General features: G+C 47.5%; 1 protein-coding gene across 1 annotated transcript in view; it reads right to left on the bottom strand.

Annotated features, from left to right (window-relative positions):
• WDR70 (WD repeat domain 70) overlaps nt 1–20,833 on the bottom strand; it is a 1,822,964-nt gene that overhangs the window by 256,411 nt on the left and 1,545,720 nt on the right. Inside the window, exon 13 of the mRNA XM_085631103.1 lies at nt 7,558–7,658. Coding sequence (XP_085487229.1) covers nt 7,558–7,658 — 101 coding nt within the window. The remainder of the gene's footprint in view (nt 1–7,557; nt 7,659–20,833) is intronic.

Raw genomic sequence — 20,833 nt, 5'->3', positions numbered from 1 at the left:
CCTCATCCACATCTGCAGCAGAGCTGAGATCCGTGGAGGCGACGAGCGACGTGGGACCGGCTACCTGGAAAAAGTGGCTAGTAACTTACAGCGCAGCTTCTGAGGTACCCTCGAAGTTGTGCACCGGGGATTGAGAAGCCCCAACCCCAAGCACCATCTGCACCGAAGATCAGCCCCCCACACTCCACGAGTCCTGCGTGGGGCCCTTCAGCATTTTCCTGCTTGCCGCGTCTGTCCGGTTGCTTGCCCGCTGGCTAGTGGCCTTTGTGACGACGCTCCCTGAAATCTTCTGCGCTGGTTTGGCTCCTCCAGACTGGCTCCCGCTTCTCTGCAAAGAAGAAGCACCCCAGACCTTCCTGGTCTGCACCAGAAGCAAGTCCTTCGTTCTTCGTGGGTTCCGCTTGCCAAGGCTTGGTGAGTCCTAGTCCAACTTCGACGCCGCCGACAGCAAGAGCCTTCGTGGGACAGCTCGCCTCCTGGTCCTGGTCGTCCTCGACGCTTCCTGGTCCTCCTGGCTGCAGCGACAAGCTTCACCTTCACCTGCAAATCTTCACGACATCGCCTGGTTCCTTCCTGGTTCCAAGTGGTCACTGGCTAGTGACCTTGACTCTGTCCCTTCTGCTTGCAGGTTTCCTTTCTTCTTGATCCCAGCCTTGGGATCCACCGGACACTCTTCACTGACTGCCTGTCAGCATCTTTCTTCAGGCATCCATAGGAGTCGACGACGAAAACGACGCATCTTCACCCCTATGCACCCGCAGCCTGTGGGCTAGGTAACTTGGGTACTCCGGTGCTCATCAGGATAGTGACTATCCTAGTGTCTAGTTTTCAAGTCTCAACTTCCTAGCTACTCCGGAAGTGTCCCCAATCTACCGTTTTCTAAACTGTACTATTGCTATTGACTTTTACGCATTACGCGTGAGTGTTTCCACTCTGCACACGAATCCCGTGGGCCTCCCACTTCCTAACTAACGCTAGTGTAGTGTAGCCCCAGCGATTCGCTAGGCCTAGGCCTATACTATTTCCGTGACAGTGGTTCTTATACCACTTACTTAGTATATGGTTTGCGTGGCCCCTAGGGCCTAACTGTATTACTTACCTGTGTGACTTAATGTATGCATAAATAAGACTGTGTTGTACTTACCTCTAATCTCATAAAGAGTGCTGAGGGTTTGCTTAGAATAAATACACTTTATTTTATATATATATCTGTTGTGGTGTCCTTTCATTTGGTATTCAAGGGATTATATATGGTATCACAGCTGGCTTCACATGCCATTCAGAGTTTAGCCTAAGACTGCTCTTGTCCATGCTACCACTAGGATAGCTGGTCTATAAGGTTGACTTTACAACCAATCACCATAAGGGTATTTGGACTGATATAAGGTGTACACTAGAACTAGTGACATCATACATCAGGCCAACTTCTCACAATTTGTATTAATGATTAATTTGTGGTCTCACATATATGTTTTTAACTACGTGTAATCAGAAATTCTCATAGAAAAAATTCTGGACCATATAAATATTGCTGTTTTCAACCAGTTTGTAGTTTTGGAAACCTTCACTATCTATTGGATGAACTTGCCACAGAAATACTTAAAATGTATTGGCTTCATCTTTGAATATTTGAGAGCCATTAGAGACATTCCAAAGCGAGCCGCAGGGAATCTGACTATATCCCCTACCAATTAATTTGTGGTCTCACATATGTGATTTCAACTTTGTGTAATCAGAAATTCACATTGAAAAATTATGAATACATTTTAAAAATCTAATAAAATCATCAATAGCAGTATGGTGAGCCCATAAAGCTCTAGCAAGCCTACAGAGAAGTAATACAGGTTGTGTGGGAGTTTTTCTGATTTTTCAAACTCGGGGCAGGACCTGGCCCTGCTGCTGCGTCAGGAGGATCTCCAGACGAGGCAGCCGGATCAGACGACAAATGCTCCTGCCCAGGAGTTCTGGGCACCACACTCTCCTCGCACAGTTTTGGGCTAGTAAGATAACTTGAGTCCAGTCTCTTCTGATCTTTTTCAGTCCTCTGGGCAGGAGAGGGAAAGGCATAAAAGAGTATATGAGTCCTGAGCCGAAATGAAGCTAAAAGGCGTATCTCAGAGTGGAAATCTCAACACGCAAAAGCTTTGACACTGTGCGTTCTCTGTGGTGGTGAATAGATCTAGCCAGGGTTCTCCCCACTGCTGGAAGATGCCCTGTACCACTTCTGAGTGTAACTACCAATTGTGATCTGGCTATGGCAACGGATTTAGTCTGCCCTAGCATTCAAAGATGGTGTGAACAACTGGCTCAGTACTTCCAGGACAAGATCTCTGATATCCAGGACGGGGAGAGGAGAGACTGGATATCCGTCACCAAGCCAATCAAACTCCCATCCTTACTTCTGTCTTGGATATATTTGATCCGATCTCCCTGAAAGACTCATTATCCGCTATTGGGAGTCTTAAATCAGGCTCTCCATCTGACCCATGCCCGACGAATCTTTTGGCCCACGGAGCGGAGGCGGCCATCAACCCTCTTGCTAACCATCTTCTTAATACCTTACTGTCTGTGGCTATTGTTCTCAAGGCATGGAAACAGTCTAATTATAGGCCCATTTCGCTACTACCAGCCCTTTCAAAGGTTCACGAAAAACATGTTAATCAGCAGCTATCCCGATACTTGGAAAGCAATAATTTGCTGCATCCAAACCAATCCGGGTTTCCCCGCAGTTGTAGTACAGAAACAGCACTGGTGGAGATGATGAATTTCATCAGGTGTATCTTTGATGCTGGTGGCAAAGCTATACCGAATTATGTTGGATTTGTCAGCAGCATTTGATATGATCCCCCACCACACTCTTCTGGCTTGCCTCCAGTCTGTCAAGATTAGAGGAAAGGCAGTGAAATGGCTGGCCTCTTTCCTTCAAGATAGGGGTCAAGAGGTGTGGCGTCCTCCTTTTTTCTGCTGGACCTCAAGGTGGGAGTGCCTCAGGGCACTGCTCTGAGCCCTACACTATTTAACATATATCTTGCTCCCCTGGCATGCTTGGCTGAGATACTGGTTGCTAAAGTAGTCTCTTATGGTGATGACACCCAGTTGCTATTTTCATGGGGATAAGATGAAGTATTTCCGGGTGAAAAAAAACAGAAATTGTTTCACTAAAGTTTCCCAATGACTTTCTTTCCACCAACTTAAATGTAATGGGGGATGACTGAGCTCTTCTTGTTTGATTTAAGATCAGAAGAGCCTTTACAGAACTTTTGGGCAAAGGATGCTCCCCCACCACTCACCCACATCAATTCTGTAAACAATCTAGACATTAAGTTCGATGGTGAACGTTCCTTTCTCTCACAAGTGAAAGCAGTGGTAGGGACCTGCTTTGGCATATTGCGTCTGCTGAGTAAGTTTCTGCACTTTCTGTCTTTGTCGGATAGAAAATTGTCGGTCCACGCTCAGAATACATCAAGACTACACTATGGCAATACACTGTATCTGGGACTGTCTGGTTATTTTATTAGTAGGTTGCAGGTGGTTCAGAATTTAGTCGCTCGCACCGTGCTCAGCCTACCTCTCAGAGCCCATGTATCTTCGTTACTCAGAGAACTGCACTGGCTTCGCGTTAGGAAGAGGATTTACCTTTAAGATCTTATTGTTAATCCACAGAGCATTGCATGGGACAGTCCCAGGGTACTTGAGAGCAAGAATATGTTTATATAATACTCCCAGAAGTCTGCGTTCAGCAAAACTCTTTTTGGCTAACATTCCTCGGAGTTGTAAATCCAGGACGGGGCGGCAGGTCCTTCTCCTTCTCCTTCTTTGGACCGTCTTTATGATATAATCTCCGCCTGGAATTGAGATGCTTCACATCCACTCTTCTCTTCCAAAAGAAGCTTAAAAAATAGTTTTTTTCCAATAGCAGATTCTGTTCCTTGCCCCCCCTTGGTTTTTCTACTGTCTGTGCAGATTGCCAGGACACTCTAGGAGTAACAGTTGTGCTGTAGAAATGCTCTTGACATTTACAATGATCATGCCATTTATTGTGCGATCAGGAAGACGTCATGAGCATTCAGCCACTTCCAGAGATGTAGAGCCTCCTGACAGAGGCCCACAACCTCACAATGCCCTTTTTGTTGCAGTGCCACATGGCGGTTATGTTGTCTGTGAGCACCTCTACCCATTTCCCCCTCTAAGCCAGGAGCAATTCCTTCAGTGTCAAGCAAATCGCTCAGAACTCCAGTACGTAGATGTGGAACCGAGCTCCTGCCAGAGGCCAGAGTCCTCTGATCTCCACCGCTCCCAAATGAGCTTCCCAACACAGCAAAGATGCATCCATCACGACCTTTAGTAATGTGTGGGGTAGGGAGAGGGGTCTGCCACTAGTCCAACTGCAGTCAAGTAGCCACCACTGTATGTTTTTCACAGTCCCCTTTGACATCAGTATGGAGTCTGATGGAGTGCCTTGGCAAAAACTCCGATCCCACTGCAGAGCCTGCATGTGCCATCTGGTGTGGTCCATTAGCACGATTCAGGAGGCCAAGAAGAGAAGATACCTCAGAGACATTCTCACTAAGTCAGTCTGCAGATTGAAACACCAGGGTCATAGCCCAAATGTCCTGCCTCAAAAAAGCACTGCATCCAGGATGGCTCCGATAAAAAGGATCCGCAATTAAGTCAGGTGTGACTTAGCACATTGATGGAAAAAAAACAGCAATGTCAAGAGTTGCCCATAATCTGAAGGTGGTTTAAGACTGAGGTGAGACAGCCTTCAGTAACCAGATGCTGATGTATGGGTAGACTGGTATTCCCAACCTCCACAGGTAAGCCACGACCACCATCATCAAAATTTTGTGATCACCCGAGGTGCACTGGTCAGGCCAAAAGGGAGCATTAAGAACTGGAAATGCTTGTAACCTACCTGAAAACGCAGACCGAGTCTGTGGAACTGCCAGAAAGGGATGTGAAAATAGGTGTCCAGTTAATCGAGCACCACCATCCAGTCACCGGGATCCAGGGCAGACAGAACAAGGGCCATGATGAGAATTTTAAACTTGAAGTTCTTAGGGTGAAAATCTAGGATGGGACAGAAGATGGCAGTCTATTCCCCATGCCTCTACCACAAAAGGATTGGGAAATCTGCTGTTGCGGAGGTCCATATTGGTGCTTCTGCTGATAACCCCTTCCAAAGCCTAGAAAGGGGCAAGTGGTGTGGGGAAGATGGTGTGCATGCAGAGCTCAAAGAGCAAGACGTGACCTTGCTCTCTTTGAAACTTTCCAAGGCTGAGTTCACCTTTACCTCAAACAGGTGAGTATTGCCAAATGGTATGTCCGTAAAGGATTGCTTGACATCTGAATAAGAGCTGTGGAGCGTATACAGGCATGATGCCTTAGCACCACACTGGTGCCAACTGCCCTACCCACACAGTTGGTTGTGTTCAGGACTGCCCTGATTAGAGTATTTCACTCCATCCTTACCGTCCAAGATTAGTCATTGCAATGTGAACTGGATGTCATCGGAGATAGCTAGCAAAACTTTTACAACTTTGTCCCACAGTGCATGCGAACACCTGCCCAGGAGACAAGATGTATTAACTGATCTTATGCCAAGGCTGGTGGATAAAAATGTGTTTTGCAAATTTTTTAATTCGCCTTGAAGCTATCAGGGGGAGTTGTTGGGAAGGCATCCGAGTTTCATCTGCTGGTGGGTGCCTGACCCACTAAGCCCTCCGGGAAGAGATGCTGAAGTAGAAAATCTGTGTCCCTGAAGCAGGCCTATGCCACCTTGCCACTTACCTAATTACTGGGGAGCCAGGTCCTGGCTTCGTCTAGGTGCCTACCAGCACGCCCATCAATGCCTCACTTTAGGGCAGGAGGGGTTCTTTGTTTGTTTGTGCAGGGTTGAGGACTTTGGTGCGCACATTAGTTTGGCCTCTGTAATTGGCAACTTGAGATCTAGAAATTCTGCTGCTCTCTTGATCACCGTGGAAAATGTGGCATAATCCTCTGTAGCTTTTGCCGGGTTAGATGAGTACAGACTAATGTCAAAGGAAGTGTCTAGACCACTGGTGTCCTGAAGGTTTTCCAAAATGTAACCATGATTGCGATAAGCAAAGCCTTTGTAGATGATCATCGTCTTGTGGGGCACAGTCCGTTTCTGAGTGTCTGGGTAGATTCATTTTGGAATCAGGCAAAACTATAGGATCCATGTCTGGCGTCGCTAGGGTGACCAATGGCACCAGTCTCGATGCAGTGGGTGGTGTCGGTCTCTGATCCAGTAGAATTGGTGCCAAAGGCAGGGTCAGAGCCGGTCATGAGGCCAGATCCAAAAGAGGTTCAGGTGTCAGGTTGAGGTTGAATGGAGCAATCGTCATGGGGAAGGATCCACCGGCAGGAACCCGACTGGCATCCACCTGGGATCCATGGAGCCTGAATGTGCTCCAGAGGGGCCCAGTGAGGAATCAAATATTTTATCCATAGCTAGGTGAAGCTCATGGAGCTGTTGTGGCATCGCCGTCTGCTGGATGTTGGGCTGGGTCAGGGCCACTGGAGGTGTCAGGTCTGGGCGCAGAGATACACTTTATGGTCTGGAGGTGCCTGCAGCCTCAAGCAACCCTGAATGATGGGATTGGCAGGATGAAAGGAATCTGTGCTTGGATTTTTAAAATGTTTTAAATTAGATTTACTCGCTTTACCTAACCCTGTGACTTCAACAGGTGCCGGAAACGACCCGGGGAGCAAGAACTAGATCATGGTTGTGACTTCTACTTCCTGAATTTACCGATGGGAAGTTTGGTCTCTTGGTTTCAAATGGCCTTCCTACTTATCCTGGTACAGCGGTCGCACAACTTTGAATCTTGTCATTGTGGATGTAAGTAATGGGCATCTGTAGATTGCAGGCATGACACGGTTTAAACACCAATGCTGCACAGAGTAAAGTTTTAGAGGGAAAAGATTTCTGTCGAGTACGACAGTATTTGGAAGCTCCAGATCCACGTCAGCGCAGAAATAAAAGAACTGAGGTCAGCAAGCAGAGGTGGTACGTATTTTGGGGCACCAACACCATACCTGCAGCAGGGCGGATCCATCGCAGAGTCCCATGACACCACCTACTAATGCGTGAGGGGATTGCTTCAAACATTTCCAGGCCCAGTCTGATGCCTGGGAATATTCACAGGGTGAAGAACCTGCAGTTAGAAGTTAGAAGTCTCTAGCAGAATTTCATTTTTCACACAGTAAAGAAAGTTTGGAGTCAAGCATGTACAGAACAGATTTTTCTCTTAGTTCACAAGCAGACTGGGCCTAAATTAGAAGGTGGCTAGTAGAAAGAACATCACACTGGGCATAGATATGTTTCTTCAGTTTAACCCAAAGACTAACTACCAAACTAACTGATTATACTCATGGGTGTATAGTACAAACCAGCATTACAAGTAGGTCATTAGTGCAGGAAGACATTCTGCAAGCACTCAAACATACCTTTTCTTTCCTAGAAAGTACACCCTTCTAGAGGTGTTGCATCAGTAATTCATGGTGGCAAACATTAGGATAACAAATAAATACCTTTGACTCTTGACAGGATCGTAATATACTTTAGCTAATCCATTCCCTGTTCCAACCATAATCTGATTCAGTTTTGGGTGCCACAGGCAACGTACAACACTCTGAAAATAATAGGAAAATATTAATGGCATTACATTAATTTTTCATTTTTAAATGCAGGGCAGTAGAGAATAAACACACACACAACCTGATACGCAATAGACAATCAATACATAATTTATTATATCAATTTGATATACCAGCAATTTACACAATTTCCTATTGCAAATCAGATTATTATTTAATAATTAAATGTATGAAGGCTATCAAATTTCGTTCTAAAGAAAGTTGTGCAAAACAATAATATAATATTAATAAAAATCCACATTTCTAAAGCGCAATCAATCACCCGTAAGGGTCTCTAGGCGCTGGGGGCCATCAGGAAGATTAAGCAAGCTATTGCCCAGTCACATGGTGCTGGGCTAATCTGCCACCAGCGCCGGGGATCGAACTGTGAGCCCCAGATTCCAGAGTCAGTTGCCCTGGCGGCAGCGCCACACCTCTTCCACACAATAACAAATAACGCAGATTAGGGAGAGAAAGAATCGTATAGTTTTGTTGGGAAAGGTGATAAAGAACACAAAGATGGTACGGAGAAAATAGCAGGAAAATAAGTTAAGTCGGATCACCAGAATGCAATGCTTAGATTTAGGTATGAATTTAAAAATCACAGTAGATTTTTAATCTGATTTCTCCTTTAATCATGTTGAAGCGTACAAGAGAGTCTTTACGTCTGGCTGGACAGCGTATCTATTTGCAAATATACTGTTACCAATTCCTTAAAACATACATATATTGGGCTTTGGCTCCGCCCAGATTAGTATTACTTGCTCACTTCATGTTATTGGATGTTTTGATTATTAATCCAACACAAGGAGAAGATGGACGGAGCACTGAAACTTTTCAGACACTCACCCCAGTCACAGATCTGGGTTTAATCCATCATCGTTCTTTAGCTCACTTTGACACCCCAGTTCAGACACAGCTATATGCAAATCAGTCTTGGCCCTGTGCCTTATGGGAACAGTCCAGACCGAACTGCCAAGCCATGTCTTCCCTGGACCGGAAACAAGCATCCTGGGACCGGTTTCGGGCTAACAGCCCTCATCAGCCAGGCTAGCTTGAATCCAGTAGCAAAGTGAGCAAGGGAACCACGTCTGGGCATACCCTGCCAACTTATGGCGAACAAAGCAAACACAAGGAGATGATTGACGGAGCACTAAAACTTTTCAGACACTCACCCCAGTCACAGATTTGGGTTTAATCCATCATCGTTCTTTAGATGCTTGTTTCCGTTCCAGGGAAGACATGGCTTTGCAGTTCGGGCTGGACTGTTCCCATGAGGCACAGGGTCAAGACTGATTTGCATATAGCTGTGTCTGAACCGGTGTGGCAAAGTGAGCTAAAGAATGATGATGGATTCAACCTAGATCTGTGACTGGAGGGTGAGTGTTTGAAAAGTTTCAGCACTCCGTCCATCATCTCCTTGTGTATGCTTTGTTTATTAATCCGCCTTCCAGGTATGCATGAGTGACTATTTTACCTCTGAAAAGTACACTATCATTACGTTGTTTGCCACATTCAATTCTTAATCTCCTATGCATTTAATACAGGAAGCATTCCTTTAATACTACTTTTTCCAAGTAGTGGCAAATCCAATAGGACAGGTTTTACTGTAATAAACATTTGTTTATTGAGTGCTCATGAGGGTTATCACTAACAGTATTTACATTAAAAGAGTGATGGGAATTATATAACCTGGTTTGATCTTGGGAAAGTAAGAAAAAAACACAACAGGCACAATGTTAAAAGATGCAAATTCCAATGCACTCTACCGACTGGGCATCTTTAAGGACTGTGATTAATAATGCATCTTCAAAACAAAGGCAAAATTATTTGTTTCCCAGACGTCTGCCAGATAAGTCAAGTCAATGGCATGTTCTGACAGTCATGTAGTAATTCGGTGGGGTGAAGGAGCATTAGATCTCAGATGAAGTGGGGGGTAAGATGATGTCAAAGCAATGCTGCCCTGGGCGCCGCTGCTCGCTCCCGAGGCAAAACGCTGTAGAAGTGAACATTTCTAAAGTGGTGGAACATGCACCCACCTTTAGCGATTTGCATGCTTTCATTATAGAAAGACACAAGCTAAAGCCAATCCAATGCATGGGAGGAGTCAGACCCACACAGAGTAGCTACAAGAAGCCTCTCAGAGCAGCACATGCGCGCTGCTAGGCTCGACCTAAAATGTGAGGCAATAATCAGGGCCCTCTGGGCTCCAGCACCACTGCACCAGCTACACATTCAGATCTAAACCCCTGGATCACAAAAACTCTTCTGAAGAAGAGCAACGGAGTGCCACACATTTTATAACACCTTGAAAGTAGTTGAAGAGAAGCCCCTACTTGAACATTGAAATGGGGTTAAGTTATCAAGGAAAATCAACACCATGATAAAACATATGCACTAAACTGAATTACTTTTTGAAACTTATTAAGCAACTTAGCTGCAGCCCGCAGATTTGTAATTAAAAAATGATGACACCTAAGGAGTACAACTAGCGTAAGGTATCCAGAACCATTGAGCTCAAAATAAAACTTACATGGCGTACTCCGCTGAATGCAGAAAGGAGGCAACTCCTTTTTGTTAATTAACCCTCACACACCCTATTAGTGTCATGCTTCATCTTCGGGTTCACCCTGACTCCTAAAGGTCAGGGTGGGCTCGACCGTATTTCAGGGAGAGCTTAGGAGATGTAGGCCAGGGGGTCTAAAGATAAAAATCCTACTGTGTTCCCCAGGTATCCCTTTATTCGCAGGGACGTAGCGGATATTAAATATATATAAAAATACAGGTCTTTTTTGGATGTAATGGTCCTATGACCCTAAGAATATGCCAACATGTTTCAGCCCTTGTAAGCGGCCTGCTTGGTCCTGGGCTTTCTTCAGGGCAAAAGAAATATTCCCTCCCTGGTGTCAGTTGAGGGTTTTTCCTATAGATTTGTGTTGACGGAACAGAAAGCTGTTCCCTCGTGAACAAAATGGAGGGTATACTTATCACTCAATCTGAAATGGACGCAAAAATTCCGCCTGTAAGAAAAAATGTGAGAGGAAACATGAGACAAGTAATTTATGCAAATTATTACATCACGTATTTCAAATTCAGCACTCCCAACATGCTTGGTGTGCTTTTATTCCCATCACTCTGTGATCATGTGAATGAGCTGATCTTGGGTTTACTTAACTCCACCTTGCCATTTGGCAGCATGCGTCCATTATTAGCATTCAACTGTCATTAGCAAACTGTGAGTACCTTATCCCAAGTTAAAACCTAATTCTAATGCCTGATTGCAAATATGATGTCAGATTCACAGAAAACTACCAATCCCCTGATCCTAGTGGGACCTTTAGGAGTCAGGATGAACCCGATGATGAAGCATGACACCAATAGGGTGTGTGAGGGTTTATTAACAAAAAGGAGTTGCCTCGATTCCGCATTCAGCGGAGTACGCCACGTAAGTTTTATTTTGAGCTTGATGGTTCTGGTTACCGTAGGGTAATTGTAGTTTAATTGGGAGGGTGTATCCACATCCCTAAATACCTCTCTTACCCCTCGGTAGCAGTGGAGCACGCTCCTCCGTCACATGTGGTTAGCAGAAACCGAAGGAATCCCCGCCAGGATTCAAACCAGTGACCAGATTGTTACCCACAAATCTCTGCGAAAGAATGAAGTATCTTAATGGGGACTAAGAGTCCCTGCAGCACTGCAATCCAGGTTTTCCAGGCTCCCGCTTCCTGCTCTCTATCCTCCGTCCTCCAGCCAAGCCAGCGGCCGCGGTGAACTCCTGTGCTGCTCCTGCGGCGGTGAGATTAGACTTCCATCGGCACCGGCGCCCTCCCAGTCTTCCCCCCCCCCCCCACGCTTGCCACAGTCCTCAGGCAAAGGCTGATAGTGGCTGCGGCGGACTCCGGCCTGACTGTCTCCCGAAGAGTCCCATGTGGGGGCAGGTAGAGGCAGTCGCGGCGCCCGGTTCTCGGCTCCACAATGCTAAACCGGCGGTGGGGCCACTGAGGTCGAGCCAAGCTGAGCTGAGCAGCGGAGATCAAGCACCCGGAGCTTGGGGTTCCGCCGGCAAGCTCAGTGTGCCAGCAGTGCATGTCTCCTGCAATCTACGCACACCAGACACCCAAGCAGGCTCGGCTGTGGCAGTGGTAGTGGGGTTGTCACGGAGGCGCAGCCAGACTGAGTGTGTTTTCCATTGTTCCCAAGCTCTTCTCAGCTCTTCTCAGGAGCCTTTAATTGCCTGCTGGCTATATTGACCCCCCGGGCTCCTGCCCAAGTCTGCATTCCTGCTTTCCTGCAACCTGGTGGTTGCGCTGAGGACGGCCCCAGCCAGCTCTGCGATTTCACGCATTTTCATCATTGACTGCATCGACTGCAACATAAGCTGATTAAAGCTTTAAGTTCCCAGCGAGTGTGTGCGTGTGGAAGCCTAACATCACAGCCTGCCCCAGTTGCTCTAACTGCCCAAGGCAGGGGAGGCATCTAACCAGTGTGCGCTCTTGAGGCACCACAGAGGTACCACTGAGGTATTCGGGCACTGGGGGACTGAGGCACTGAGGCATTACAGGGGAACTGCCGGATACTGCCTCACTACAACCCTGCAATGAGGTCAGGGAAAACCAGGAAATTGCAATCCAAACCCATACCCAAAGCTATAAGGCAAGAGTCCCTAAGTGATAACTCAGACACAGCGGAAGCACCATTCCTGGACATACCTCAGCCTAGTGTGACACATGGACATGCTAAGTCACCATCAACTCAGGATTAGTTATTTACCTGTAATCCTAGTTCTCTTCCAGGGGTATCCTCATAAGCATTAGAATATTCCCACCCATGCGCGGGATCCCGGAAACACTATATCATATGTGCCCCATATATATATATCTCTATACATATATACATATATGTATAAACAAGCAACTGCAGCCAATAAATACTAGAGCTGAAACATGCTGTAAGGAATTTCCACTATACATAAAAAATAAGCATTATAAACATGAGAAACAACATTATAACTTGTTTAGAAACTGTTTTAATGCTCAGAAAACAGCAGAAACTCGTATAAATCACTGAAAGCATAGGAAGCTCCCAGGCTGCATTGCAAATACCCAGTCTAAAAAGACTGAAAAGCTAACTAATAGCTGCATAGCAATAAACTGACACCGTGCCTTTAAGGCACACCTGATCCCCAACTTCCCATCATGCCTCAGGGGTGACAGTTAGGTCAGTTGTTCTTTGCGGAGACTGAAAAGCCATGGCACAAAGAAATAACAACCTCTGAAAAAGATAACACACCTTTGCCCGGGGAGGCGGGAGGGTTGCTTATGACTTTGATGACGATACCCCTGGAAGAGAACTAGGATTACAGGTAAGTAACTAATCCTTCTCTTCCAGGGGATCCTCATCAATAGTCATAAGCATTAGAATAGAATAGCGAGCCTCATCTCCCTGCGGGCAAAGGAAAAAAACAGAGAATGAACAGTATGCTTAGATAAACCAAGCTACCCAAATAGGTTCCTCAAGGAGGCTTGGCCTACTTGAGCATCCGCTCTGGAATCGGATTCTAGGCAGTAGTGCCTGGTAAAGGTATGAACCGATTTCCAGGTGGCTGCCTTGCAAATCTCTGCCATTGGAACGTCATGCAAGAAAGCTACTGTGGCCGCTTTCCCCCTAGTAGAATGAGCCTTAGGGGCCAAAGGTAAGGGCCTTTTCGCCAGCTGGTAAGCTAAGGTAATGCAGGAAACAATCCATCTGGAAATGGATCTCTTAGCGGCTGGGAAGCCTGTTCTCATGGCGCCATAGTTGACAAATAGTTGATCTGTCTTCCTAATGCCTTTGGTACTTTCTAGGTAGAATTTAAGTACCCTCTTGAGGTCTAAGGAATGAAGCGACCGCTCAGCCGGGGTCGCTGGGTTCAGGAAAAAAGATGGAAGAGAAATGGACTGATTAATATGAAAATCAGACACTACCTTAGGGAGAAAAGATGGATGCGCCCTTAAGACAACTTTGTGCTGGTGAAAAAAAGTGTAAGGCTCTTTGGTACACAGCGCTTGAATCCCGCTTACTCTGCGTGCCGATGTAATGGCTACCAGAAAAGCGGACTTCCAAGACAAATGCTGCAAGGAAGCTCTGTGGATTGGCACAAAAGGTGGACCCATCAATTTGGACAATACTAAGTTCAACTCCCACGGAGGAGAAGGGTTTCGAACAGGGGGGTAAACTTTCTTCAACCCCTGTAAGAAGTCCTTGACCACCTGCATCTGGAAAAAGGAGGGTTGATTGGGAGACCTCCTGTACGCTGTAATGGCAGACAAATGGACCCTGATGGATGCATACTTTAAGCCTGATCTTGCTAAGTGCAGAAGGTAAGGGAGAATGACATCCTCCTGCCCCTTCGTAGGATCAAGGTGGTTCTCTCTACACCAAATAAAAAACCTCTTCCACTTAAACGCATAAGACGCTCTTGTGGAGGGTCGCTTCGCTTCTTTCAGAATATGCATGCAATCAGGAGGCAGACCTAAATGTCCGTATTGCAGGACCTCAGGAGCCATGCTGTTAAGTTCAGTGAGGGAAGGTTGGGATGAAGAATCCTCCCGCCCATCTTGGATAGCAGGTCCGGCCTGCAAGGCAGTCGCCTGTGAGGTCGCACCGACAGATGGAGAAGGTCCGGGTACCACCACTGGCATGGCCAGTCCGGAGCTATGAGGATCATCTTCATGTTGGATCTGAGCAGCTTGGATACCACCTTCGGAATCAGAGGCAGGGGCGGAAAGGCGTAGGCAAATGTCCCTGACCAGTCCATCAAAAGAGCATTCCCCCCTGGTCCCTGGACGGTGGAATCTGGACGCGAAGGCGTGGCATTTTTAATTTTCGTCGTCTGCAAACATATCTATTTCTGGACGACCCCAACAATGGAACAGGTCCGCCACCACCTCGTCGTGTAGCACCCAGTCTGGCTGATCTTCGAAGTGCCTGCTGAGTGCGTCTGCTTTGAGATTTAACTCCCCCGGAAGGTGCACTGCCACTACCGAGAGGTTCCGGGCGAGCAGCCAGTGCCAGATCGCCTGTGACTCCAGGGAAAGAGGACGTGACCGAGTCCCGCCCTGTTTGTTCAAGTAGAACATGGTCGTGGTGTTGTCGGTCTGCACCAGGACTGAATTGGCCTTGATTGCAGGGAAGAACGCCTTTAGAGCAAGGTGGACTGCCCGGAGTTCCAGCATATTTATGTGGTAGCCCTGCTCTCTTGTAGACCACCGACCCTGTATCTGGAGGCACCCCATGTGTGCCCCCCAACCTTGCAGAGACGCGTCTGTCACCACTGATTGCACTGGAAGTGGCTGGTGAAAAGGGACTCCCACCATCAGATTGTTCTGATGAGTCCACCATGCAAGGGAGGATTTCGCCGCCTGGGAGAGAGAGATTTGACCTCCCCAGAGGCCTGTGGACTGATCCCATTGGTCCTCTAGAGCTTGTTGCAAAGGTCGCATTCTCAGTCTGGCGTTGGGAATGAGAAAAATGCAGGACGCCATGGATCCCAGCAGTGATGCTACCTGTTGGGCTGACGGCCTCTGCATCTGCTGCATAAGCCTGCATTTCCGCTTCATTGAAGACAGTCTCTCCTCCGAAGGATACGCTTTTCCGACGCTTGTGTCCAGAACGGAGCCAAGGTAGTGGATGGTCTGAGTGGGCTGCTGCACGGACTTTGCCATGTTGACGTGAAGGCCGAGATTGTGCAACTGTCGCAGACAGGTCTGGAAGTCTTTCCTCACCTGTTGCTGGGATGGAGCTTTCAGCAACCAGTCGTCTAAGTAAGGGTAGACGAATAGACCCTGCCTGTGTAGGAAAGCCGCCACCACTGCCATACATTTGGTAAAGACTCGCGGAGCCGACTTGAGCCCGAATGTAAGGACCTTGTACTGATAATGCTTGCTGCCGACCACAAACCGCAGGTATTTGCGGTGATGTCTTGCAACGGAAATGTGGAAGTACGCATCTTGGAGGTCCACCAAACACATCCAATCCCCTACTTGCAGATGTGGACATATTTGATGAAGCGCCAACATACGAAACTTCTCCTTGACGATGACTTTGTTTAGGAGACGAAGGTCTAGAATCGGCCGAAACTTGTGCTCTTGATCTTTTTTGGGCACAAGGAAGTACCGGGAGTACACTCCTCTTCCGATCTGCGAAGGAGGCACTTTTTCTATGGCCTGTTTTTGAAGAAGGGCCCTCACCTCCTTTTGGAGCAGCTTTAAGTGGTGAGGACGGGACTTTTTTGGCGGTATGTCTTTTGGACGCGCTCGAAAACGTAGCGCATATCCATTTTGCAGTATATTCAGCACCCAGCGATCTTTTGTGATGCTGTCCCACTCTGCCAGATGTTGTGAAGCACTTCCCCCCCACTGGAGTGGGCAACGGTCGTAGAGGAAGCCACAGCTCATGACTTTCCTCCTCTTGTGGTAGTGGAGGACTGTTGCTGGTGTCCACCTCTCCCCCTGTTGGACTTTCCGCCTCTAAACTGCGATTTTCCTTGGGTCTTATTCTGAGACCACTGAGGGGTTTGAACCCTCTGTTGAGGCCCCTTGCGTTGGTTGGGTCTATAACGGCGCTTGAATTCTTTATTCTTCTCCAACCCAACAGCTTTGAGGGTGTCCAGTTCAGTTTTCATGCGCCCCATCTCCTCATCCGTGTGAGTGCCGAAGAGGGAGGAGCCAGAGAACGGGAGGTTTAAAATCCTTTGCTGCACATCCGGCTTGAGCCCTGTCAGCCTTAACCAGGATGACCTTCTGGCGCATACGCCGTGTGCGTTAGAATGGGCTGATAGCACCGCACCATCCGCCGCAGTGCTAATCGACTGATGAGCCACCAGGGACCCTTCAGTGACTATTTCTTCGAAGTCCTTTTGGTCCTCCTTTGGGAGCTTGGATTTGAACCGCTCCATAGAGTCCCAGAGAGCCCTATCGTATCGGCCCAACAGCGCCGCCGCGCTGGAGACCTTGAGGGAAGCCGCTGCGGACGAGCGGGCCCTGCGCCCCCAGGAGTCCTGGGTTCTGCTCTCCTTATCCGGCGGGATGGAAGAGGACGCCGATACAGCATGAGTCTTTCTTGCTGCCGCCACAATTACTGAGTCCGCAGGAGGGTCCATTTTAACAAAGACCGGATCAGAGGCAGCCGGCTTATATTTTTTGAGGATACGAGCCGGAACCGCTTTTACGGTCGCTGGGGTTAGGAAGGTGTCCATGACGGTAAACGGCGTTTACTTAGCATGCGTTACTTCGCATGCCATTACTACGCGGACGTTAGTTGCCAGGATCCTTCCAGAAGGAGCCGGAAGGAACAACTGAGCTAACTGTCACCCCTGAGGCATGATGGGAAGTTGGGGGTCAGGTGTGCCTTAAATGCACGGTGTCAGTTTATTGCTATGCAGCTATTACTTAGCTTTTCAGTCTTTTTAGACTGGGTATTTGCAATGTAGCCTGGGAGCTTCCTATGCTTTCAGTGATTTATACGAGTTTCTGCTGTTTTCTGAGCATTAAAACAGTTTCTAAACAAGTTATAATGTTGTTTCTCATGTTTATAATGCTTATTTTTTATGTATAGTGGAAATTCCTTACAGCATGTTTCAGCTCTAGTGTTTATTGGCTGCAGTTGCTTGTTTATACATATATGTATATATGTATAGAGAAATATATATGTGGGGCACATATAATATAGTGTTTCCGGGATCCCGCGCATGGGCGGGAATATTCTAATGCTTATGACTATTGATGAGGATCCCCTGGAAGAGAACCTTTCGATTCCCCCCGGCACTTTTTGTCCACCTACACTGTCGGGGCCATCACCTTCTGTCAGCTCCAAACCTTCAGACACAAAACCAGGCATGACAGTCCGTGTGGCTACTTCCCCCAAACGGGCGACATTGAGGGATTTCTTTAAAAACGCGGCAGCAACAAAAATGTCAGGCCTTACCTCAAATACTTTGTATAGCACTGCGCTGGAAGCTACAGTCGCCCCTCAGCTCTCAGATCGGAACTCAAACATAGAGGCTATGATTCACGATGGCCCCCACAGGTCAGGCCTCAGTTTGACTCAAAATACATCCCCCTCAAGAATTCCAACGAAGGAATCCAAATGCTTTCGAGAGCTGCTCACGGGAGCTGCTCACTATCGCCTCAACAAGGATTTAATGTGTTCCAACACGACCAGCTATCAGCCAATGTAAAGCCAACCCCAGTCTAGCTTCAAAATACCCCTCTAAGGGAGGACAACCAGCTTTTCATTAATACAAGCTTGTCACCACCGTTAAAACCAAATGCACAGACCACAATTACGGCTTTGGATGAACAAGCTGGGAGTAAACCAGCATTAATCGCCCAAAGGGAACTACAAACAGGGCCTACTTTATGTGAGGACCTCCTATCACCCACAAAATTCATACCGGAGCCACCTGACCAGCGCAACCACACGGGCCCCCCCAACAGGTAGCCCGATCATTAAAAACTCATTTGACCTGTCCTTTTTCAATGACTATCACAACAAGCCTCCTGGCACTGATAGCTGCTATTCGAACAACGAGAACATTCTTTGGTCTCAACTCTTGCAAACACTCCAATCAACAGTTTCAGCTTTAAACTATCATTCCGATAAATTGGATTTGCAGGTGGACCTCTTAAACAGACTTGCCGTTTTCACAGACGGGATTAACCAAAAGCTAGAGGGCCTTAACACCCTGATCACAAAAGCACAATCTAAAGCCCACTTGGTGCAGGCGGTATGTTGTTGTTCACCAATAATCGACAGTCTCTCTTCGTTACCTGAGTTCCTTGCGTCAGTTTTAACTGCAGTCAAGAAACTCCTGTTATCAGGGCAGACCCGTATTCCATCCCAGGATTATTGTTCTCCTGTGGTATCGGACACAGTTGTTCAGAAACCAAACAACAGGAATCAAGGCCCGATAACAATAAAATCTTATTAGAAAGTTCGAGATCTGTCAAACTAACAACCCCTGGCACCACCAACCCCATTTTTGAATCTCAAAACGTGGACAAAACAAACCGTATAATCCGCTAATACTCAACAACTAACTTGACCTCCTTAAAATTAAATCAAGTGACTCCTTTAAAGAGCATATGTTTGTGAGAAGTTGACCTGATATATGATGTCACAAATTCTAGTGTACACCTTGTATCAGTCCAAACAACCCTTATGGTGATTGGTTGTAAAGTCAACCTTATAGACCAGCTATCCTAGTGGTAGTATGGACAAGAGCAGTCTTAGGCTAAACTCTGAATGGCATGTGAAGCCAGCTGTTATACCATTTGTAACCCCTTGAATACCAAATGAAAGGACACCACAACAGATATATATATATAAAATAAAGTGCATTTATTCTAGTCAAACCCTCAGCACTCTTTATGAGATTCGAGGTAAGTACAACACAGTCTTATTCAAGCATACCTTAAGTCACACAGGTAAGTAATACAGTTAGGCCCTAGGGGCCACGCAAACCATATACTAAATAAGTGGTACAAGGACCACTGTCACGGAAATAAGATAGGCCTAGGGAATCGCTGGGGCTACACTATACTACCCAAGGTTAGGAAGTGGGAGGCCCACGGGATTCAGGTGCAGAGTGGAAACACTCGCGCGTAATGGGTATAATCGATAGAAATAGCACAGTTCAGAAATAAGCAGTTTTAGGACACTTCTGGTATAGCTAGAAAGTCGAGACTCGGAAACTAGACCCTAGGGTAGTCAATACCCTTGTGAGCACCGGAGTACCCAAGTTACCTTGCCTACGGGCTGCGGGTGCATAGGTGTGAACTTTCGTCGGGTTTCGTTTCGTCAGGCAGTCAGTGAAGAGTGTCCGGTGGATCCCAAGGCCGGGATCAAGAAGGAAGGATACCTGCAAGCAGAAGGGACAGAGTCTGGGTCACTAGCCAGTGACCACGTGGAACCAGGAAGGAACCAGGCGATGTCGGGAGATTGCAGGTGAAGAGGTGAAGCTTGTCGCAGCAGCCACGGGTACCAGGAGACTTCGAGGACGACCAGGACCAGGAGGCGAGCTGTCCCACGAAGGCTCGTGCTGTCGGCGGCGGCGAAGTCGAACTAGGACTCACCAAGCCTTGGCAAGCGGAACCCACGAAGAATGGAGGACTTGCTTCTTGTGCAGACCAGGAAGGTCTGGGGTGCTTCTCTTTTACAGAGGAGCAGGAGCCAGTCTGGAGGAGCCAAACCAGCAGTGGAAAATTGAAGGTGTGTCGTCGCAAAGGTTACTAGCCAACGGGCAAGCAACCGGACAGACGCGGCAAGCAGGAAAATGCAGAAGGGCCCCACGCAGGACTCGTGGAGTGTGGGGGGCTGATCTTCGGTGCAGATGGTGCTTGGGGTTGGGGCTTCTCAATCCCCGGTGCACAACTTTGAGGGTGCCTCAGAAGCTGCGCTGGAAGATACTCGACACTTTTCCCAGGTAGCCGGTCCCACGTCTCTCGTCGCCTCCACGGATCTCAGCTCGGCTGTGGATGTGGATCAGGGTCGGAGAAGTCTTGAAGTCAAGGCTCTGGTCAGGCTCTGCAGTCGGTCCCTCGTAGAACTTCAGCAAAGCAAAGGGTAAGTCTCTTGATAGTGCCTGTTCGCACAGGGTGACCACTCCTTGGCCACAAGGGAGATTCTTCAGTCTTCTTCTTTCGTCGAATGTCGAAGGTCCAGAGTTTCTGTTCAAGTTGCAGTCTCATCCAGCACAACTAGTTCCATTATCAGCCAGCCCTTGGGCCAACAATCAACTTTGTATAAAAAAACTATATCAACAAACCCACAAATTGCATCAAACACTTGGTCTGAGCAAATTGAAGTTGTTAAGCATACTCTCCAAACATCACCAAAAGGTGGCCTTCCTCCACCCAATGAGGAGCCCGAAACAGACCAGGGCCACCCGTCACCCACAAACGACAACTTAATGGCTACCCCCGGTGCTAGTACATCTATCCTGCTGACAGCTGGCAAGATGAGACCAGGAAAGAGCTCGGAGGGTCTAGCACACGCCGCAGGTAATCCCAGCCACGACGTAGAGGAAAGGCGTCGACCAATTCCAACTACGACCCAGGGTCCTGCCACCAAGTGTAAAATCACTCTTAACAAAGCAAGTCCTAACTTCTTTAGCAGTAAAACTATCTCTAAC

The sequence above is a fragment of the Triturus cristatus genome, chromosome 2_1, assembly GCF_964204655.1.
Source record: "Triturus cristatus chromosome 2_1, aTriCri1.1, whole genome shotgun sequence".
Taxonomy (NCBI): Eukaryota; Metazoa; Chordata; class Amphibia; order Caudata; family Salamandridae; genus Triturus; species Triturus cristatus.
This window is presented reverse-complemented; position numbering and strand designations above follow the sequence as displayed.